The sequence below is a fragment of the Zea mays genome, chromosome 3 (assembly GCF_902167145.1).
Source record: "Zea mays cultivar B73 chromosome 3, Zm-B73-REFERENCE-NAM-5.0, whole genome shotgun sequence".
Lineage (NCBI taxonomy): Eukaryota > Viridiplantae > Streptophyta > Magnoliopsida > Poales > Poaceae > Zea > Zea mays.
This window is the reverse complement of record NC_050098.1, coordinates 193,857,920-193,881,727: the sequence shown is the minus strand read 5'-3', so window position 1 is coordinate 193,881,727 and position 23,808 is coordinate 193,857,920. Positions and strand designations below refer to the sequence as shown.

At 53.7% G+C, this 23,808-nt stretch overlaps 1 protein-coding gene across 3 annotated transcripts; it reads right to left on the bottom strand.

Annotated features, from left to right (window-relative positions):
* Positions 1-2,500: 2,500 nt before the first annotated feature.
* On the bottom strand, positions 2,501-23,267 carry LOC100383546 (putative RING zinc finger domain superfamily protein). 3 transcript variants are annotated; one of them, XM_035965987.1, is made up of 11 exons: positions 22,879-23,265; positions 20,059-22,784; positions 19,861-19,936; positions 18,872-18,930; positions 4,735-4,816; positions 4,471-4,591; positions 4,346-4,387; positions 3,703-4,230; positions 3,161-3,268; positions 2,874-3,059; positions 2,501-2,785 (listed from the first exon to the last, which is right to left on the bottom strand). In XM_035965987.1, the coding sequence occupies exons 2-11, from the start codon at positions 20,765-20,767 to the stop codon at positions 2,753-2,755; spliced, it is 1,944 nt and encodes a 647-aa protein (XP_035821880.1). In that variant the 5' UTR covers positions 20,768-22,784; positions 22,879-23,265; the 3' UTR covers positions 2,501-2,752. The 3 variants fall into 3 exon arrangements, with proteins under 3 accessions (XP_035821880.1, XP_020405507.1, NP_001169665.1); XM_020549918.3 differs by lacking the exon at positions 19,861-19,936 and having other exon boundaries at positions 22,688-22,784; positions 22,879-23,267; NM_001176194.1 differs by lacking the exon at positions 22,879-23,265 and having other exon boundaries at positions 2,522-2,785; positions 20,059-20,413.
* Positions 23,268-23,808: the final 541 nt, after the last annotated feature.

The following is a 23,808-nucleotide window of genomic DNA, read 5'->3' as shown; positions in this document are numbered from 1 at the left end:
TATTATTATATTATGCCTGGGACCCTGGTTTGCTTGCAATAAGGGACTGCAGCGAGGCGATCCTCTCTCACTCTATCTCTTCCTCATGGTTACAGACGTTCTCCAAGCAATGATCAAGCAAGATGGTACAGTTCGACACCCTCTGAACCAAAGTCAGACACTGATTGTGAATTTGTGACTGATGCTTCTCCCTCAGGTGTTTCCAAGCTCAAAAACATCCTAGACGCCTATGCTCAAGCCACGGGACTTTTGCATCAATTACGAAAAAACACCCTTGTGCCGATCCATGTTGTCCACGATAGTGCAATCCAGTTCACCTCTACTCTCTAGTGTAGCCTAGGTCAGTTCCCCCTGCCATATCTTTGCCTCCCCCTGTCAACCACAAGACTCCCCGTGAATGCCCACTCTCCCCTTAGCAAAATAGATAAATACCTGTCGGGTTGGAATGCTCTTCTACTAAACCCGGCTGGGAGAATGGAACTAGTGGTCACCTTGTCTACGCTATGTGTGCCATGAAGCTACGCGTTGGCGTCCTCAAATGCATTGACTCACATCGCCGATCCTTCTTCTGGGCGCCAGGGGACCAACGACAACTAGTGTCCAATGTCTAGTGTACCGGCCGAGGTCCCCTAACCCAGAACGGCGATCTTCGCCTCGGCCGAGCCCGCTCGGGTAAGGGAGACAAATCCAAGGTAAGATCCAGCCAAAGTCCACTAGAGACAGCAACGTTAAATGTGCATATCTACCCCGTGCAGGGCTACAGGTGTACATGAACAACAAGATCACAGTCCTATCAAAGATTCACCAACTATAATTACGCATGCGACCACTGTTCCTACACGCCGCCTGCCAACTCCGGACGTGACGTATAATATGACAACGGTACAGGTTAATCCTTAGGTGCAAACTCCGCCTCACCCGAAATAGAGCTCGACCTCGGGACAAACTCTGCCTCGCCTGGGCTCAACCTCGACTACCTGCTCCCGCGAATCCCGCAGGAGGCCACTCCTTCAATTATAGTGCATGTCTTTGAATCCTAGAACGGGTTCAGTCGCGACCTCGGGCGGACTTCCGCCTCGCTCGAGCTCGGCTCTGACCTTGATATCCGCAACGAGAAAGCACCCAACGTCATCAGACACTACAGAGCTGACACTACTTAAGGAACTTTTTCCCATACTTAGTACGGTGTCAATCACTACGGTATGGTAAACCCCCTCGCCAGGGAGGCTCGGGTACGTGACCGAGCACTCGGCTCTCAACAGAAATCAAGCGGACACAAGTTAACAAAAAGTACAAGGCCATACTCCAGACCATATCGTTTACAGGACCACGGTTACACCTCCTCATAATGCGCAGCCAACTCCAGTACTCCAGGCAGCTACTCTTGAGAATATAAATAGGATAGTCTACGGCTTTAGAAGGGCAGGCAAAACACTTCACGGTTTCCCCTCCACCACGATATTGGCATTAGCCTCAATCAGCCCCAAGGACTTCGGATTCTCTCCTCTCCTGCTCAGCTTGTATTCCCTACTGCAAGCACTTAGGTGCAAGTAATATAAGTCTCATCTCCCCCTGCTAGAAGTAGAGTCTTCTCTTGCCTAAACCAGAATAAAGACTTGTGTCATCTTATATCACACGTTTAAGTTAAGGACATGCAGCATTATTTCACTAGTTGGTTAGACCTTCGGGTCCAGATAGTGACAAATATCGGCAATGGAAAAACTACTTGCTTTTGGCTAGATGACTAGACGCACAACGACCCAATAGCCGACTGCTTTCCCTCGCTGACGAACCATGCAAAAAAACACCGAGATCACTGTCGACCAGGTGCTAAACAATGGCATCTTACAACATCTGAAGCCTTGTCTAAGCAGTGCAACATCACTTGAGCTATCCCAACTCCAACAAAACATCCAAAGCGTTTCTCTTACAGACAGAGCTAATGTCAGGAACAGCCCCCTGTTGAATGGAATGCAATGTTAAACTTGGGCCCCTGGTGAAAATCTTCATCTGGACTCTCATCCAAGGCAAGGTCGACCATAAGCAAAACCTGGTGAAGAAAAATGTGCTGCAAAATGCCACTTGTGATCTCTGCCAACAAGAGGATGAAGACTGTGACCACATAATTCTTCGCTGCCCGTTTGCTTCTTCCTTTTGGCAAAGCATTGGAGTCAACATCTCCCCTAATTTCTCATCAACTCGGCCGTGGGAAATCATCACCCCGTTTCCGTTGCAGCCGAGAACCAAATCACCTTCACCCAGTTATGTTACTGGATGCTGTGGAACAATCGCCACAACGCAGTGTTTCGTGCAGCGACTCCATCCACTAGGACTCTGCGCCGCCGGCGCACAGAGGAAGCATGACTCTGGCAATGGAGATTAGATCGCCGGGAGGAAACTGGTGTACTGTCTTTGATGTAATCTAAACCTTTGAACCCCCCCTCCCCAATGAATTGATTTTATATTACTGTAATCAGCTTGACTCCTATTATCTCACTTCTCATATAAATGAACAGTGAATATAAATATTAGACAGCATGTTCACCTACTGCAAACATTCACAATTCAGTTCATTATATATTTACAAAGTTGGTAAATTAACCTAGCAAGACTCATCAGAAAAACAGGTTCACCATTTTTTCACATTGAATATTCTTTTTACATAAATCCGTTCACCAGATGCAGATCTCATTTGCATCACCACCGTATGGACAGTGACTTCATAAATTAGTAGCTGAAGATTAAAACTGATCTAGTCTCGAGTTTTCAAAGCATATCGCAACTCCTGCATCAAACACAAGAGCGCAGTGTATCAGAAGGGCAACAATGAGCAACCATAATCGCAGTAAATTTATTTCGAGACTGGGTTTTACCAGATCACCGTTGCTAGAGGCAAACGAAGGATGAAGTTCCGAAAGAAGTTTATCTTCCCTCAGCCTTTCCAAGCCATCAAATTCACCTATACTGCAAGCCATCGAGCCAACACTTCCATGGTCGCCGTCCATCCTTATGTACATCTCAAGTTCTTCGACTTTCCGAGACAACTGAAGAGCAATTAACTGAAACAAAGTGATTTCATGGCCTTTAGTTATTTCAGTCCAACCGAGTAAACTAGGAATCTTCAAAATTCAAGCAGTCGATCCATTAAGAAAGCAATCACCTCTACAAGATGTTGAATGGACAAGGTTGGTTGACAACTTAGATAAGGCTTTTCCAAGTGAGGTATGGTTTGTCCATCGACAGGAAGCAGAACCAGATACAACTGGAACTGCAAAACAGAAATATGGACAATTGGACAGTTCAGCAGACCTGGCACACGCTCCATTAGCAGATTCTCGAAGAGGAGAAAAATCAAATAGGAAAGCAACACTCAGAAACACGATATGGGAGAAACTTGCAATTTTATCCCTCTTTAAATAGTTGTGTACCAAACAGGTTTTGCTTCATGATTAATTCCTAAATTTCTAAAGTATAACTGTGAAAAAAGACTGTCTAGAAGAAAAAAAAAGGGACAAACTCAGTGCCAGAGGCTCCTATAAGATTGGGGTCCAGAGAAAGAATAAACCAATTCAAGTTTTTTCATGCAATTGTGGAGAGACTGCTTTGAATCCGTGATATGGTGATTTAGTGAGACATCTCTCACTATTGCACGAGATCTGCCTTTTTATGTCTAGAAGAACATAAATACAAAATGAAAAGTACCTCTTTATCCATTTCATCAGCATTACATAGGTGATCCACCAATTTGGCAATGCGCCCGCTCCTTCCAATCCTGCCATTTGAACCAGCACTGCCATGTCGATTTTGGCTCCGTGTACCATTTTTACCCCATGCAAGCATCTCCCCTCGCAATGGAGAGGTGGCTAAAATTTCTTTTGCGGCAACTAATTCATCGTTCTCCTCAAAGCTGTGATCACTACTGCCAATGTTTCTAGCAGGCGATGCTTGTGATGTGGACGTCTTCCTGCATCTTTTCTGTCTTAAATCTGGAGAATGATCGTCAGCAGAAGATGGTACTTTGGTGACCTCATTGACATTTTCTCCTTCCCTATCCTCCTCATTTGAGCTAGTAGGAGCAATATCAGGGGTAGTAGTTCTACCTCTCCCCCGTGTTCGCATATTTCTTCTGTACTTCCTTGCAAAGGCAGTGCCAGTTTCTTTTGCTATAGAACGTTTCTTACCAATTGCCTGGGACTGTCTTCGGAATGTTTCCTCAATGGTTTCTTGTATCTTTAATGAAAAAATAATGATGCATTGACATAGATGGTTAAATATAAGGTTATAATGCAAACGAATTTTGTATATCCAAATACAGTGCTCGTAATGCCAAAGCAGCTGAGATCACCTTTTGATTCCGAGTCATCTCCTGCTCATTAAAAGCAAGTTCCTGCAGTGTCAACTATATTAGAAGCACTTCGTGGAGAGGCTAAATGAGGCTAACAAAACGATGATGGAGAACATAGACATCACCTCTTCCTCGTACTTATCAATATCTGGATATAAGGCTGCAATCAGTGCATCATAGTTAGGATCGTCCCTCAAAGAACGTCGACTTGCACAATGAGTGCGACACGATGGGCATTCATTATTTCTGTAAAATCAGAGCATTATCTTTATTATCAGATAACAGCCCTCTATTTTATGATCTAAAGACAAAATTAGGCTTTAAATTCTACTTTTAAAAATTGATTGTGATGCAGTTTTAGAAGAAAAAAATGGCGCCTGGCATCATACCCTAGCCGCATAGATTTGTCAATGCAGTCTCTACAGAAGCGGTGCAGACATTCCATAACTGTCCTTGTCTTCCGAATAATGCCTGTCAAATAGAAGGATTAGACTCCATGATGTATTGACAAAAAAAACTCGACCTATGGTAAGACACCTCCCAGGTATGCATTAAGAAGATCTTCTCACGTAAACCTAAAAAACTCTTAGACCACTGCCCCACCTATATACAGCGACACTATAGCTCATGTTAGAAGGACCACAACTAGGACAGAACTTAGACCTATGCGAGACGTCGGTGACGGCGTCTATCCCCGTGAGCACGCAGTAGCGTGCTCCTCTTTCTCGGTTGCCTCATGGAGGCAGCATCGAAGAGGAAGGGGCTGGGCGTGGGTAGTGGCAAGAGTCGCGGCGTAAAGGTCGCACGTTTGTGAGGGGCGGCGCCGACCAGTGGCCCGAGATGTCGCAGGGTGGTGGTGGTGGTGGCGGTGGCAGGGTGCTCGGCGGCAGCTGGCTTCGGTGGTCGTGTGTGCCAGTGCCATCGGCGGCTGCCAGGTGTGGCTCTGGCACGTGGCAAGGAGGACGGCGGCGACGGAGGCTCTTGGTCTGACGTTGGTGCTGGGGGCTTCTTGGGCGAAAGCCTCGGCGACGGCGACGCTCGTGGGCGCTGCTTCCCCTGTTGGGGGCATCGCATTCCCCAGCATTTTCTTCCTTGGGCGAAAACTCGGTCCATCTCGGACTTGCGACGGTGTCGTCCCCGACGTCACTCCCTCCTGAAGGCGTCACATTGAAGTTTGTCTCGACCTCGGCTTCGCCTTCGGTGGTTGCTTTCGATTCTCGGCGTCTGGTATGCGGGTGAAGGTGGGGCTTTGCAACGTGAAGTCGAAGCTGCTGCATCAAGGGTTGTGGCTCGGCAACGATGATGACGGCTGATGTTGGGGCGAAGGCAAAGACGCCACCCTTCGCTCGTCGTCTCTCGCTGCAGTCGCTGGTTTGACGAAGACAAAACGGGCAGGGACACCCTTCGCTTCATTCAGCACCAGACGAAGGCCTGCGGTGACGTCTCCCCGTAGCACGGCCTCGTCCTGCTCTGAGGCCCACGTGTGATCTGGCCCATTGTAACGGGCCCCGCGTGGCCGCCTTTGTGTTACGGGCCTAGTTTGTAAAGGCATTCTTGTAATTACGGCTTGTAACCCCGCTTTATGGGAATATTCTGGGGATAAACTAGGTGTCTGAGGGCACATGCGTCCTTAACACAAGGCGCTGGGCACTCAGATACCTATAAATACCCCCGCACAGTGCCCGTGAGAGGCTAGATCAACAGAGCTATTGCCCCCGTGCACGTAACCCTGTTGTCATCACCGTTCACCCTTGTTGGCTTCCTTGCTGCTGAGAGCAAGTTCCAACATTTGGCGCCCACCGTTCGTGCCACGACAAGACCACCCGCGATGGCACCCAAGAGAGCTAACCCGAAGGCTGACGAGGCTGCGAAGGCAGCACTGCTGGCCGCAAGAAAGGGCAAGGCCCTCGCCCTCACCCAATCCACCCACCAAGAGCCCACTGAAGACAACATTCCCCGCACCTGCGAAGACGACACCTTCCGCACCTGCGGACCCGAAGGACAATCGCAGCCGCCCCCAGGCTTCGCCCCAGTGGAGGGCGCGGATCTCACCGAGGACGGCGAGGTCCTCGGCGTCTCAACAGAAGAACAGTTACAGCTGCGCGCCCTGCGCCTCAAGAACCGCAATCTCCAGAGGCAGAAAGAGATACTGGAAGCCAAGCGCCAACGTGTGTCCGCACTAGCCAAGGTGCGGCAGATGATACGCGACGAGGAGCAGAAGGCCCAAGACCTCGAGCGCGAGATCGCGCTGATGCAGCGCGAAGGCCACCTCGGTCTACAGCAAGAGCCACCCCTCCAGCAGCGCGCGCAACCGGAGGACACGCGCGAAGGCCACCTCGGCCTGCAGCATGGCCCACCCCTGCAACACCGGGCGCAGCCGGAGAACCCGCGTTTCCCCCAACATGACTACGCCTTCCAGCACGGCGCACCATTCCAAGGGGTCAACTACCTCGATGAGCGAAGTCCCCTGGCGCCACACCTGCAAGTGACGCCGTGGCCAGCTAACTTCCGAGCAGGGGCATATCCCAAGTACAACGGCAGCACCGATCCGGCGCAATACATAATGAGTTATCAAGTCGCCGTTGCATCCGCCGGAGGGGACGACGCCACAATGGCGAAGTCTTTCATCATCGCCCTAGAGGGCCCAACACTCACCTGGTTCACCAGATTGCCTCCGCTGTCCATTGATTCGTGGAGAAGTCTCAGGGACAAGTTCCTTCTCAACTTTCAAGGGTACCGCCCAGACACCGACGCTTTGGCCGAGCTCTCGCTTTGCAAACAGCTGGAAAAGGAGACTCTGCGGGAGTATTACCGCAAATTCTTAACGCTCAAGTCACAGCTGCCCTCCGTCGATGATCAGATCGCTATCCACTACGCCATCAGTAGCCTTCGGGCCGGCGTCCTCTACAGCCACTGTATCAGAGATCCACCCAAGAACCTTCAGGAGCTATATCAGCTCTTTGAAAAATATGCCAAATCCGAAGAGCTCCACCAGCGCAAAGTTGAGTCACAGCGGAAGCCCAAGGATGCCCCGCAGTCCAGCCGCACATGGACGAGGACTCCGCAACCAGACTCCGGTCGAGATGGCCGCAGTCAACAGCAAGTGCACAACATCGCAAACCAGCAGCCTGCTGCTGACCCCCCTCGTCGCCAGGAATATCCCCCCCAAGGCCGCGGGAACGGAACTCGTGGCAGGGGCCGAGGGCGCGCGCAGCCGCCGCGCCGGTTCTACTGCCTTTTCCACGGCGAAGACTGCGCCCACCAAACCAAAGACTGCCCCGAAACGAAGGCCACCAGAGACAGAATGGCGCGGGCGCAGCCAGCCGACAATCCCAGAATTGTCGCGCATAATTACCAGCCACCCCCTCCACCATATATCCACGCTCCCGCTCCGCATCCACCGCACCACGCTTACCAACACCATCAGGAAGTACAAATCGTACCCCCTCCACCCCCACCACCACACCAGCAACACCAAAACATCCCCCACGCCCCAAAACAGGAAGACTTCGCCGATCAACCATATCGCGGAGTCATTCACATGATAACAGGGGGGTCCAGCACTGACTTCGACACCAAGCGGCAGAAGCGGGACCACTACCGCAGCATCAACCATGTCGCGGTCACCGGCCCAGTCGTGCAGACGAAGTGGTCCCACATACCGCTAACCTTCGATGCACGAGACGTCGACCTGCGCAGCGCCCCCCACATCGACGCTATGGTCATCAATTGCAGCGTGGCAGGCTGGGACTTGCACAAAGTCCTAGTCGACAACGGCAGTCAGGCGGACATCATCTTCCTCCACGCCTTCGACCGCATGGGTATAAGCCACAGCCTGCTCAAGCCTTCGGACAATCCGTTGTATGGCTTCGGCGGCAAAGGCACCTTCCCCGTTGGCAAAATAGAGCTTCCCCTCTCCTTCGGTGTAGCACCCAATGCCCGAAGTGAGCAAGTAACCTTCGACATTGTCGACATGGTATATCCGTACAACGCCATCATGGGCCGGGGCTCAATCAATAAGTTCGAAGCCGCCATCCACGGACTGTACCTATGTATGAAGATACCAGGTCCGCTAGGCGCTATCACGATCTACGGCAACCAGCAGACGGCGCGCAACATAGAGCGGGACTTCGTGCCTGGTCAGAGGAACGTACACTGTCTCACGGCCCAGCGCGAGGTCCCCGCACCCGCCAGCCCAGCCGACAAGCAGCACGAGAAGGCACAGTTGCAGAGCCAAGATGGAACCAGGACTGTTCCCCTTGATCAGGCCACGCCCAAGCAGACAGTCACTATCAGCGAAAACCTTACGTCACATGAAGAAGAAAGGCTTCTCTGCTGCCTGGCCAAAAATAAAGATGTCTTCGCCTGGTCCGCCCTAGACCTGGTCGGAGTCAGCCGATCCATAATTGAGCACAGCTTGGGAATTGACCCTTCGGTGCGACCAAAAAAGCAAAGGCTCCGCAAAATGTCCGACGAAAAGACAGAGGCCGCCAAGGCGGAAGTGCACCGCCTCCTAGAAGCTAAATTCATCGAGCCAGTGGCTTACCCCACGTGGCTCTCCAATGTCGTAATGGTGCAGAAAAAAAGCGGGAAATGGCGAATGTGCATAGACTTCACCAGTCTCAATAAGGCCTGCCCGAAGGACAACTTCCCGTTGCCGCGGATCGACAAGACAGTCGATAGCGCGGCCGGGTGCGAGGTCATGTCACTCCTCGACTGCTTCTCCGGCTATCACCAGATATACATGAAGGAGGAAGACAAGGCTAGCACCAGCTTTATAACACCCTTCGGCACTTATTGCTTCATCAGGATGCCGGAGGGACTCAAGAATGCGGGGTCCACCTTCTCCAGACTCACCAAAACAGTACTCGAGGGCCAGGTCGGCAGAAATATATTTACATATGTGGACGACATCGTCGTCGCCAGCAAGAATAAGGAGGACCACCTCGCCGACCTCGCCGAGACATTCGCGAACATGCGAGATGCACGACTCCGCCTGAACCCGGAAAAGTGCGTCTTCGGTGTTCGCCAGGGCAAGATATTGGGTTACCTGGTGTCACACCGCGGCATCGAGGCCAACCCAACCAAGATCCAGGCCATCGTCGACATGTCGCCTCCGCAGTGGGGACAGGGACGTCCAGCGTCTGACAGGCAGACTGGCCGCTCTCAACAGATTCATCTCCAGGTCCGCCGAGCGAAGTCTCCCCTTCCTCAAAACACTCCGCGGCGCGAAAGACTTCGCCTGGGGACCGGAGCAAGCAGCGGCCTTCGCCTCACTCAAACAGTACCTGTCGGAGCTGGCCATCCTCACCAGCCCCGACTCCTCGCTCCCCCTATTGCTCTATGTCGCGGCTTCGCCGCACGCGGTCAGCGCGGCACCAGTGCAGGAGCAGTCAGTCGAAGGCGCAGTCAGACAGTGCCCTGTTTACTATGTCTCCGAAGTCCTGACACCGTCCAAATGCAACATGACAGAGCTGGAGAAGATCACCTACGCAGTTGTCATGTCCTCGCGCAAACTGCGCCATTACTTTGAAGCATTCAAGGTCCGAGTCACCTCTGACAGAGGGCTCGGCGAACTATTCAGAAACCCGGAGGCATCGGTGAGGATTGCCAAGTGGGCAGCCGAACTCTCCGGCTACCACATCAGCTTCGAGCCCAGGACAGCCATCAAGTCGCAAGTCCTGGCAGACTTCGTCGTCGACTGGACTGGGCCAGCAACACAGCCGGACCCGTCCACAGAGAAGATCTGGACCATCCATTGCGACGGTGCATGGTGCCATGCGGGGGCAGGCGTCGCTGCAGTCGTCACCTCACCTGCCGGAGTCAAACACAGATATGCAGCACGCCTCAACTTCGCTCTGGAATCCGACAAATGTACAAACAATATAGCAGAGTATGAAGCGGTTATCCTCGGCCTCCGCAAGCTAAGGGCCCTCGGAGTCACCACATGTATCATCAAGACAGACTCCAAGATAGTTGCCGGACAGGTCGAGAAAGACTATGCAGCAAAAGACCCCGCCCTCATGCAATACCTCGCGGCTATCCGAAGTCTCGAGAGACAATTCAAGGGATTCACCCTGCAGCATGTGGATAGGGCCAAGAACGAGGAGGCCGATGCCTTAGCCAAGGTCGCCGCCAGGGGCGAGCCCCTGCCCTCCGACGTGTTTTTCCACACCATCGGCACTCCAGCCGTCCGGAGCCCCGAAGGGCTCCAGATAACTAATGATAGCGAAGGCCACCGTATAGTCAACCTAATCATGACCGAAGACTGGAGGGCACCAATAACCCTGTTCCTACAGGGGTACTATCATCCAGCCGACGTCAGTGAGGCAAAGCGCCTCAGACATCGAAGCCGGGACTTCGCTCTGATCGAGGGCCAACTATACAAGAAAGGGGTCAGTCAGCCAATGCTCAAATGCGTCACCGAAACCGAAGGCATGCAGATCCTACGCGAAGTCCACAGTGGCACGTGCGGCTCGCACGCAGGGCCAAGGGCCCTGGCTGCCAAGGTGATCCGACAAGGATTTTACTGGCCCGCAATGATCTGCGCCGCAAATCGGGTCACGAGGTCCTGCGAAGCCCGCCAGAAGTTCTCTCCTCGGTCAGGCAACCCCTCGCAATATACAAAGCTGATTGCCCATACATGGCCTCTCCAGCGCTGGGGCCTGGACATCGTCGGGCCCCTGCCCACCGCTCAGGGGAACCTTAAGTTCGCCTTCGTAGCCGTCGAATACTTCACCAAATGGATTGAAGCGAGGGCTGTTTCCACAATCACATCAAAGACTGCCCAAAAATTCTTCTGGCAGAACATCGTTTGCCGCTTCGGAGTACCGTCCGAGCTAACAGTTGACAACGACAAGCAGTTCGACAGCCAAGATTTCAAGGATTTTTGTTTCTCCATCGGCACCAAGCTTGCCTTCGCTTCAGTCTATCATCCGCAGTCCAACGGGGTCGTGGAGCGCGCCAATGGGAAAATATTCACAGCTGTCAAAAAGATGCTCCTCGATGAAAGAAAAGGCAGATGGACCGATTTATTACCGGAGGCAGTCTGGGCGCTAAACACAACTGAGTGCAGGGCGACCGGGTTCACTCCTTTCCGCCTTCTATACGGATCGGAGGCAATGACCCCGCAAGAAATAAAGCATGGGTCCCCGCGTACAGTTCCGTCAGCCGTCCCCGACGTGGATGAGCCAACTTCAAAAGATCTCATTGACGGAGACCGGGTCTTCGCCCTACAGGCCCTAAACAAATATCAAGCCCAGACCAAAGCATAGCGCGACCGCGCAGTCATCCCGAGGGAGTTCAGCGAGGGGGACCTCGTACTCATCCGAACAGCTCGGACGGAGTCCAAGGGCAAGTTGGAGCCCAAGTGGGAGGGCCCCTTCATAGTCAAGTCAAAAGCTTCCCCCAGCGCTTACAGGCTCACAACGCCAAACGGCGAGGACCTGGAGCACTCCTGGAACATCGACAACCTTCGCAAATTTTTTGTTTGACCCATTTAGGGCTGATTTCGCCCTTGTAATTCGCCGCAAACAATCTTGTACCGGCCCGCACTCTTTTCCTCCCGGGGGGTGAGGTTTTTAACGAGGCGGAGCCATGTAATATATGTGAAAAAAAAATCCCCCGCAAAAACATGTGTCGAAAAAAGACCGCGACAACGGTCTTCGGCATTCGACCAATTCGAAGTCACCGCGAGGCTAAGCGCTAGCCACCCTCGCGTGCGACAAGTCCGCGCAGAAGTCGCCTAAGGGTGCAGCCGGACTCAGCACAACAAGTGCGAAAAAAATTCCGATGTCTATCGTGAAGACCATCCGCGCAGAAGTCGCCTAAGGGTGCAGCCGGACTCAGCACAACAAGTGCGAAAAAATTCCGATGTCTATCGCGAAGACTATCCGCGCAGAAGTCGCCTAAGGGTGCAGCCGGACTCAGCACAACAAGTGCGAAAAAATTCCGATGTCTATCGCGAAGACTATCCACGCAGAAGTCGCCTAAGGGTGCAGCCGGACTCAGCACAACAAGTGCGAAAAAATTCTGATGTCTATCGTGAAGACCATCCGCGCAGAAGTCGCCTAAGGGTGCAGCCGGACTTAGCACAACAAGTGCGAAAAATTCCGACGTCTATCGCGAAGACCATCCGCGCAGAAGTCGCCTAAGGGTGCAGCCGGACTAAACACATCAAGTGCGAAAAATTCCGATGTCTCTCGCGAAGACTCCGCGCAGAAGCCGCCTAAGGGCGCAGCCAAACTAGTACAACAAAAGCAGAAGCGACAGCATCAAACCATCCGCGCTAAGACCGACCATAATCACACCAGCACAGCATAGCCAACCATGCCACACAAAGTACACAGCGCCCTCGCAGCCACAGGCACGCGAGGGCACACAACTTCATCTTACAACCTTTTACACATATACAAGCGAGGGCACCACACTCTACATCGGCTCCACCTTAGGAATAATCCCCATCTCCCTATAATTAAATAACATTATCCTAAGCTCCTCACCCGCAAAAAGACTTCGCAGTTCCCCTTCCCCTGTGCTCGTGGCGGCCGGCAAAGACAACAGTTCCTGCCGACCACCCCTACTCACGCGAAGCCGAGCCCCTTCCTCCGCACTAACCCTACGCTTTGCAACCGCCCTTCGTCGTCGGCGCCCGGTGCTAGGACCCAGCACGTCTGGCGCGTCCGCGGCGTGTGGCGAAGCCTCCGCCGCAGCCACGTCCAAGGCCGCAAAATAATCCAAGTCCTCCTCCGACGACTCCTCAGTCCACTCAACCGAGCTCCCAGAATCAGTAAAATCAAAAAACTCAGATACAGACCCACCATATTCATTTCTATCTTCCGCGGTCGAAGCCGCCAAAAACCCAGTAGTAGCGGTTGCGTGCGCAGGCCCAAAATCTTGAACCTGCGCAGCAACCAAAATTCAGTACAACATCCAAAAAGTCCCCAACCCTAAACACCCACTACGCCACCTGCGAAGGCCCTGCCGCTGCGGGAGCCTCCGCTGTCTCCTCCGCCGCTGTCTCCGCCACCACCGTCGCGGAATCTTCAGCGCTCGGCGCAGCAGCTGCGGGGGCGTCAGGCGCGCCTTCGGCCACCTTTGGGGGCAGGTCTTCGCCGGCCACAGCAGAGGTGGGCACGCTCGGCGCGTCTTCCGCAGGCTCCGGGGTTGTTTCCAGGGCGACTCCAGTCGCGGCCTCCGCAGGGGTCGGCTCCGGGCCAGGCAGCGCGCTGTTCAGTGCCCCGAAGTCGTCCACCCGCTCGCCACGCTCCGCCTAAGACAACACACACAAAAATTCAGCAAGCACACGCACAGAACACATCCAGCAAACACCGAACAAACGACAACGTTACCTGAGCCCTCGCAGCCTCGGCCCGTTCCCTGACCACCTCACGACCGTACAGACCCCACATTCGGTCATAGAGGGCCCCGGCGGACTCCTTCACCACGGGGTCTTCGACCTCATAGATATCTCGCCCAAAATCTTCATCTACCTGGTCGAGGGCCTCAAAGTGCCGGCACCCTTCGCGAGAGAGCGCGTTCATCGCCCCCTCGCAGGTGACCAGGGAGGCGTACGACATCAACCCCCCCACGACGGCTGGAAGTTCCAGCAGCTCCTCCTGCACCCACTGCAGACAGCGAAGGCCGGGCTCTCGGTCCGGCACTTCGAAGTCACCGGTCCGCGCACCCAGCTCACGATATGTATCCATAAGCTGCGTGCGCGTCCGTTCGGCCTCCGCACGCACTGCGGCCTCGGCCTCCTTAGCGCGGCCCTCCAGGGCGGTGAGCCGCTCTTGCAGATGTTCGGCGAGCTCCTTGGCAAGATTGCCCTCCGCCCGCGCCAGCTTGGCCTCCGCCTGCGCAGCCTGCCCCTTGGCGACGGCCTCGTTAGCTTCCCTCCTCTCCGCCGCCAGTTGGCGCCGGAGGTCAGCCTTCTCCCTCTCCAGGGCGGCCACCCTGTCCGTCAGCTTACGGCACTTGCTGTCGGAGGCCGACTTCTCACGGACAGCGTCAGCATGTTGTGTCCGAAGTCTCTCGACTTCGGCAGACACAGCCGCCGTGAGGGCCCCCGACGCAGTACGGCTGGCGTAGTCAGCCACCTGCAGGGCCGCGACGCAGTACGTAAGGCCGTTACCCCAAAAGAGGTGGGGGGAGAGAGTATAGCTCAACGGACCTGACTCAGCGCCTCCGTCGCCTGACTCAGCGCCTCCGTCACTCCCTTCAGCCGGCGGGTCGCCACGCCCGCCTCGCCCCTGACCACGGCGAGGGCCGACACCTCGCCTCCGGCGTCAAGGGCCTCGCCCCTCGCCTTCGGCACTATGGCCGCCGTCGCGATCTCCGCGCCAGGCGCAACCATAGCAAGCTGGCTCTCGTCCGACCCTACAACGCATCTTCGAATTAAAAAAAAAGAAGAAAAAAAATAATAACAATGACAATAATAGGCCAGCGACTTACCACCAAGATAGTCATCCACAGTAATGTCGGTGCCGAAGTCGGCAACACGTTTGCCCGCCAGCGGCAGCGCTCGGGCCGCCTTCGAAGCCTCCGCCACTCCGCTGGCCGGGGGCACCACCTTCGCTGACTTGGAGCCTCCGGCGCCCGCCGTTGCCTCCGGCGCCTTGCTAGGTGCAGAGGCGCCCGCCTTCGCCGCCAGCGGCGGCTTACCTCCGCCGGAGGCCACAGCCTTCGCAGTTCCCCGCGGCCTTTTCGGCCGAGCTTCGTGAATCCTGACAGTCGCCTGGCGTTTTTGCGCCGCCCCTTGGCGATCCTTGTCCATCACTGTCCACACAACAGCACCGATATTTCGCCCGTAAGGAAAAACTCTCCACCGATGAACCATACGAGATGTAAAACAGTCCTCCTCAGCCGCGCAGGGGATAGGAACATTTTTCGGCCAGCAACCCCCGGTAACCCTCAGCATCCGAGCCGAAGACTCCCGGAGCTCGGGCGAAGACATCCTTTCCCCCGGGGCCGCACACGTCCTCATTAACTCTCTAGCAAAACTATCAGACACCCCAAGTCCCCCCATCGCAGTACCTAATTTTCTCTTTTTTGAGGAGGGGGCGGCCGCCAGCGCAGGGTCGCCTCCAATCTCCACCGCCGGTTTCTTCCCACGGCGGTCCGCTTCGTCTTGACCAGGATAGCCGTCGTACGGCAATTGATTTAATTCGAAGACCCTGTTCAAGCGCTCATTTGACCCGCGGATATCAAAGCTGCGCTGGCCTTCAGTCCTCGGCACGTAACGTCCCACGAGCCGCACCGCCAAGTCCTCCGCATCACGCACAAAGGCGGCCGGGTCACGATTTCACAAGTTCAGTGCGAAGGCAGGACTTCGCACCACCCTTCCACCGTGAAAGGGCATCTGGCGAGGGCACACTTCGCCCAACGCCCAGCCGTGCGCCAAGGGCCAGACCCCGTATGCCACGAACTCTTCAACTAAATCACGCCCACTGCTCTGACCGGCGGCGCATCGAAGGGCCCCTTCGTCTGCATCCTCTTCTGCCACTTCAAAAGGCGGATACGCAGAATAATAATGAGAGCACATCTCAGACACGGGGAGTCCCTGATGGCCTTCGACAGTACCCTCAGCAACGTAAAACCAAAATTCATTCCAACTGCCCCACTTGTTACGGGCGCACGGAACCAACTCCACTACTGGCATTGTGGTCTTGCCGGTCTTCGGCGTGAATGTGCATGACCCGAACTGGGCAACTCCGTCCCCAACCATCCTCTTCTGCCAATGCAGACAATAATTCTTCGCAAAAACTTCAACAGACGGCTGCCCGCCGTACGAAGTCGTCGCCCAGACATACTTCGCCAGCGCCACCATGGCATTCGGTGTCAGCTGATGTATTTGAACATTGAATCTACGCAGGACTTCGCCAACAAACCGGTGCGCAGGCAAGCGGAGACCGGCGGCGAAGAACGCCTCAAAAACGACCAACTCACCCTCCGGCTCGGGGACTTCCTCCGTCCCCGGAGCACGAGCAACTCCGCCGCCAAAGTAGCCCAACCGCTGCATATCTTCAACGCGGGCTGACGTCATCCGTGACACACCAAAATCAACAGAGTCGCCGGCGCGCAACTCCTCCACCACCAAGCTACTCAACGTCTCCTCAGACGAGGCGGCCGCCGGCGGCGTGGTGTCGGCGGAAGAAGAAGAGGACGGCATTGCTACGTACCGTCGGCGGCGGCGGGCGGTCTGCTTCACTCGAGCCAGATCTCCGGCGATCAAGAGTCGGCGGGCAGACGAACAGCAAGTCGGCGGGCGGCTAGGGTTTTCGCGGTGCGCGGAAGGCAAAGTTCAAAAAGCACCGACCCCTGCCCCCTTTTATAGGCAGGGCGCGGCTCTTCGGGAAACCCGCAATCCGACAAGGCGCGGCGCTTCGGGAAACCCGCAATCCAACAGTACGCCGTCCATCAACGGTCATGTCGAAAACCCCCGCGGAACCACTTCGAGCGAGGGCAGCGTCTCCGCCATCTAGCGACGTCTTCGGCACCAGGTGACTTTGTCGAACTGGTCCCTCGGAGGGCAAATGTTGGGGCGAAGGCAAAGACGCCACCCTTCGCTCGTCGTCTCTCGCTGCAGTCGCTGGTTTGACGAAGACAAAACGGGCAGGGACACCCTTCGCTTCATTCAGCACCAGACGAAGGCCTGCGGTGACGTCTCCCCGTAGCACGGCCTCGTCCTGCTCTGAGGCCCACGTGTGATCTGGCCCATTGTAACGGGCCCCGCGTGGCCGCCTTTGTGTTACGGGCCTAGTTTGTAAAGGCATTCTTGTAATTACGGCTTGTAACCCCGCTTTATGGGAATATTCTGGGGATAAACTAGGTGTCTGAGGGCACATGCGTCCTTAACACAAGGCGCTGGGCACTCAGATACCTATAAATACCCCCGCACAGTGCCCGTGAGAGGCTAGATCAACAGAGCTATTGCCCCCGTGCACGTAACCCTGTTGTCATCACCGTTCACCCTTGTTGGCTTCCTTGCTGCTGAGAGCAAGTTCCAACAGCTGACGAGCCCCCTTCTTCGTGGACTAGATTGTTTCGGAGGGTCGGGCATCTGTCGGGGGCAGAACAAAGGTTCAAGCTCGTTGGTGAAGAATCGGAGCTGCCTCACGTGGGATGTGTTGAGGCTTAGCAACGACGGTGCACCACGATCTTCCTCCTTCTGTGCTGGTGTTTGGTTGTAGGTGTCGTCGTGTTTTCTTTGGCCTGTGCAACCCCCGTCTTGCAAAGTCGGAGCTGCTTGTCCCTTAGGTCAAGCTTGGCAACGATAACTCTGGATGTGTTGTGTGTGAGGGGCTTCCGTTGTCTGGGTTGTTTGTGCATTTTGTAGGCGGTGAGTGTTGTGTCGTATTGATATCCCAATCCAACCAAAGAGTTGAGTTTGTACGGTGTCGGCATGTTGATGTCCCAATCCAACCGCTTGTTGTTTGTTGTTTTGTCTGGTCCGGACCCTTCTCCTTTATTAATATAATCAGCAGCTCTCCTGCCTCGTTCGTTTAAAAAAACAAACATATTGTATACTTCGACATGACATTTCATCCAATATGTTCTTTAGCTCAGATTAATATAACCATTTATCCAATTTTGTATGGGCACGTGATGAAAAGCATCACATGGTCTATAGGAAATAAAACCATTAGATGTGATACATGGTAGGTCTATATTAGAGAAATTAGAGATGAACTGGCACCAGAATCAGAAGGGTTACACTGTTACAGCCACAGTGGATAAGAAATATGACAATAAGGGCAATGAAGTGTATTGTATCTAAGAAAACAGTGTGATTTTTACGCTTGGAACGATTCATTAAAAAATGACATGTATATGATACTGGCAGACAGCTAGTGCAGACAATTCATTGTAGAGACATGGTTCTTTAATCTGAATTCATTAAAAACATAATTTAAAATCACACTGATGCTACATGATACACTAAATGAAAGAAATTTAGCGCAACTGCAGAGTTGTTTTTTCAAAAAGTGTAAAGTGTAAACCTCATCTTTAACTATAGGAAGTCTGTAACGGGATTATAGATGTCCTTATTCACAAAACGAGGGGGAGCAAAAGAGCCTCTAGCTGAATTGGGTCCTGAATTCAACTCTCCGTGGGAGCAAATTTCAGGTTGGGGTCTATGGTCAGGTCCTGGTCTCGGTGCCATTCGTTCTCATATGGGCTGCGGTGCCGATGTGTATGGGTGAGACAGTTATTCGGGCGGTTTCCCTGCAGATACATCCGGTGCACTAACAAACACAAGGAACTAGGTGAAAAACTGAAAATAGCCTGCAATCTATCAACAATAATGTGAAACAATTTACTAGATACACAAAATAGTATAGATTTGAAAAAAGAAACAAGCAGGCTGTTTAACATGCTAGGTGAAACAATGATCTGGAAAAAAAACTCGGATATGCAAGCATAAGAGAATTATACCATGTCTAGATTTCAGTTTCGACTAAGAAAACTGAAAATAATAAAATAACATCCAGGTTTCTCGAAGCAAATTAGAAAGAATATTCTCACCTAAACAGATAGGGCACTGAACCTCCTTCCTTATCTCTGCTAATTTCACTAGCATAAACCTGAAAGAAAGCAGTTCACATAAGCTTCAAATCGAATTATGTAAAACATCAAATATTTCAAAGTCCATGAACCTGAAAATGATCTTCGATCTGTGTAGTGCTGTGAAATGTGTAGCACATTCATTTATTTATTTTTCAAACCAAAAAGACAGCTATTTTATGACACTGCAGAAAGATGACACTAACAAACTGGATATTTAGCCATACTTAAGTATTCAACTATCGGCAGGTTTCAGTACTCAAATAGTCCCAGTAAAGACTTGCTTACAGTTACAGTCTGCCATGGATACATTGACGCATATACCTGGGATAAAAGAATAGGAAAATTGGACTTGCGACTGAAGCCGAGCTGTAGAATATTTCATCTCATGAATTTCTAAAATCATATGCATTGCTGAATGGGAAACATATGTGCACTACAGTCAGAAACTCAGAACTGGCAACTCTTCCAACGTACAGCAATAGCCACGGCTGACAGATCAATTCAGAGCTTCAGGTGAAAGCAGTGGTTCAAGTACAACAACACAAGCGCACAAAACGAAGACACTGTCTAGTCCCCAGCAGGCCGGCAATCTCCATCACTGGTGGTGGTTTGCATCACGACGGAACTACGGAAGCATGGACCATGGATACCATATAGATAGGCCAGGGCATGCCTGCCTAGCTCGAACGCATACGATGCATCGATCATTATACATGTCAGCTCGGCGATCGATGCGTTTACGAGGCGACTTGATCACACGAACTAAGAAACCATGCCCGAAACGGATAGCTAGAGGACCAAGCCCACCGGCGGCTCGGGACTCCGGATACGAGATACCGCTGCACGAGACAGGCACCGGGAGCAGGCCACAAGCATATCGTTGAGGCAACGAAAGGGGTGCCACGAGATCGGAGGGATAGAGCGCAGAAGAGGGAAGGAAAGTTCACCCGTCGTTGCCGCCGCCGTCGCTCTGGGAGAACTCGCTGTCGCCGTCCGCGCCGCCATCATCCTCCGCGTCCGAATCTGCCAAACCCGCACACACAAGCTTCTTAGCCATATTCGCGCGGGGATCCAGAACGCAACATGCACATCGTGAGAGAACGAGATGCGATGGAGGCCGGTCTCGATGACGTCGTCAAGCTCACCGTCTTCGAATCCTTGCTGTGGCTCCGGGTCAGTCAACCACCGTTTGGCGGCGTCCCTGCTCGGCAGCGGCGGGCGTCCTCCTCTTCCTTCTCCTACGCCTCCGCCGGCGGCGGCATCAGAGGCTGTAGCCGCGACGTCGTCGCGGGGTTTCGAAGACGGCGATGGGAGCCGGCGCTTTTGCGCAGGCATTCTGGCTTTCTGCCCCTGGGATCTTGGTTCTCGGATTGCAGCAAGGGCGCGGGGGCGGTGGTTCACCACCCTGCCGAGGCGCTGGGGTTTGGGAGGGAGGGGAGGTGGTGTGGCTCGACGGGGAGGATGCGGAGGAGGGGGAGGGGTAGTATATGGAGAGAGGTGGGAGGTGGCCAGGTAGATGCGAGAGCCTGGAAGGGATGCGGACTTCGGAGGGAAGAGGAAATAGGCAGGGGCTCGCGAGTTGCGAGAGGTGTTCGTCTTGTGGTGGGTTTGCATCGCAGGTTTGGGTCTATCTGAGAGGCTGCCGGTGGGGACCGGCGCCTGCTGCTTCTCTGACTGGCTTAGGAAGTCGCGCGAGAGTCCAGAGGCGGGGCGGCAACAAACAGCAAGCGACGCACGGGCGGCGCATGCAGGCGTGAAGGCCGCCTCGCCGCGCTCCGCGTTCCTTGGGTTGGCGGTTGTGGCTCCGATTCTGCCTAGCGAGGAAGAGGAAGCCGTGGGCTGTAGTATTTGCATACCGCATGGCCGCTTGGCGGCGCTCGATCCACGTGAGAACACGCGGGTGTTCTTGACTTACTTCTTGTATCAGATTGAGGCTGATCGAGATTGCAGAACACGGGAGAGGCAAATCGCTGCTGCGCGTCCCTCCGTCCCCGGCTTTGTGCGTGTTGTTTATTTGCCACAGAGGCATCGACGTCCTCGACTCACCTATGCGGCTATGCTATGCGGCGAGCGGCTCGAGACTGACCTCTGCCGGTGACCGGTGATCCCGGCGTCTGCAAGCTGCGGATAACCCTTGGTTAAGGCTTGGCTTGGCTTGGCTCCGCCTCTCTCACCCGGAGTGTCGGCCAGTTGCGTGTAATCAATCTTCATTGTTCACGCTCTAAGCTGCCGGTTGGTTCTCTGTCAAGCTTTCTAGTCTCCAGCAGCCGGCGCCCGGTGGGCTGGTGTCTCGTGGAGACCAGTCCAGGAAATCTCATGCGGCCTCGCTTATGATTGGTATCTGACCAGTCCAGGAAATCTCATGCCGGCGCACGTTGGAAGGAAATCATCCAAGATGAAAACACAACGTAGACTCTTCAGTTTGCATAGCTTACAGCAGGGGGATGGTCAAGAGAGGCCAACTTTGATACTGCATGACGACAGATCAAACGACGACTAGCAACGGTGATCAGTGGAACAGACAACCGAGCAAGTCACCGACACCGACGTACCAGCAAGGAAGAAGACTGAAAACAAAAGGGCCACTATGTCAGTACATGAGTACAATCGAACCAAGGGCTCCCAGGATGGAATGGCACTGTTTTATCGGGGAAAGGAAGGGCATATGTCAATGGAGAAGTCACTTGCGAGGGAGCCACAAAACATTTCCTTTCAGTTCCTGACGAAGACGCTAGGCATGCAAAATAAGACATTAATAAGTTATGTCCAGTTATTCACACAACTCTACTCCTAACAGCGTTGAAACTTCAAGTTATCCTGGTGTGGAGGTTACAGGCCCTCATTGCAACTATTCAGTTCATTAGGCTACAAATTAATTGTCAGGCTGGCTGATAACGATACGCTAGTCGCTACCTTTATTAGTTTTATCTGGTTGTTTGATGTGATTGGTACAACGTTGCAAGTTGTATATCTATATTCCCTTATGCGTCTGCTTAAAAAAATACATGAACCCTGAACTTTTAGTCCACGGTTGCAGGAGGGGAAGGATAGGAGCAGGAGCAGCTAGCTCTCTTGGGATTGGGGAGAAAAGGAAACGATCGAGGCTGTGAGCAAGAATCAAAACTCTACTAGAAGCTTCTGTTAACAGAGACCATAAACCAGAAAGACAGAGACTATATTAAATAGCAAACTCTTGCATTTCACACTGTCTATGGAGAAGTGAAGAGGCCGACGTGAGCTCGAGGGACTAAGAAGGAGGCGTGACTCGCCCTCAGGCCTCAGTGGGTACGCCGTGGAAGCGTTAATGTTGATATGGAGTATGGACTATGGTGCTCCTGATACTCGCCGCCACAGCTCGTGCCATCTCAACGAAAGCAGTCACCATGGCGGAGACATGCATACCATCGAAAACCCGATTCCACGCACGTTCAATTCTTCTAGCAATGGTCCATATATCTTGCTGCCAGTGCGCTAGCTCGTGATCAGCTCGTGGACACCATGACCAGAGGTTAATTAAAAACATTCCGAAGGAAGCAATCGTCTAGCACATTGTTCTATTCTAACACTCTCCGCTCAGTTCACCGGGTCAGCACGTGCCTTGCCGGATGCCAGCGTGCAGGACGAGTGGACGACTACGAACTGGAGCTAGCAGCTAGCCGCTAGCGCACTAGACACGAGGCTACGACGAGGTCGTTGGGTGACTGGATAGCCTAGGCAACCTGGGAGAGGTCAGAGGGTGAGAGATGACAATAGAGCGGGCGTTATTTGGCTTACTCGTCCATGCTTCCGGCGCTCGGAGTCAGAGACGATTCGCTGGTGGTGTCGACTCCGTCGCCTCCGCCGCAGCCACCCTCTTCCTTATCGTCGGGATCTGCGAAACCGCCCAAACAGAAACGAAACCTCAGACACATCCACGACCGAGGGCATCGAAGACGACGTGTGTGCCGCGGCGTCGTTCATCTCACCACCGTCGCGAGGTCCCCGATGCGGTGGGCTCTCCTGACGCGCGGAGGCCTCCCCATCCATCTCATGTGAGGCTCCGCTCCTGCCTCCATCACCGCTGGCGGCGGTGTGCCGCACTGCGACGCGGCCTTCGGAATCATCGGGGGTGGGCGACGGGAGCGGGCCCTTCTGGGCGGGCATTTCGCGTCCAGGCGGACGCCCGCCGAATCCTCCCGGCAGCTGCGTGGGCGTTCCCTCGCGAGGCGTTCCGTGGAGAGGGAGGAGAGCGTAGGGTGGGTGCGGAACTGCGGGGCGGAGGCAGAGAGGCCTGCAGGGCAGAGGGACAAAGGACGGGAGAAAAGAGAGAAGAGACGCGACGCGTTCGAGTCGTGCTGTGTGTGCGTGCGTGTTTGTGTGGGGGCGCTCGCTTGCGGTCTGACCAGATTCGACGAGCGCCCGACCCGACAGACGGCCAGGGGAGGACAAGGAAGCGAGGGACGTGCAGTGCAGGCCGGCGCCCGGCGGCCGCCTGAGGCCTGAACTGCCGTCGTTCCTGCCGCTGGACTGTTAAACTCAGCGCCGCGTTCGCGGATCCGTTCGGCGCGGCGGTCTGCGGCCGTGATTAATCACGTGAGAAAGTAGTTTTCACTTTTCGAGAAGCTGGCATCTGAGGATTTGGAAGGTCTTTGGCGTCGCGGATTTCTGCTATGTTGGTATTCTTGCACGTTTCAAAATTTCTTGAGTTTCAGTAATTTTTGGATGGCTGGGAAAAACTGAAATCTTGTGTAATAATGTGTTTTATTATATGAGTATAGGGTTGAAACATGACTCTAATTTCTTTTATATATTTGGAATATGACTTGAAATATGTGCTTATAAATATAAGCCCTCCATGTAACTTATACTCTGCGATTGATAGTGGATCTGTTTACTCGTGGTTGTTTGCTCCTCCA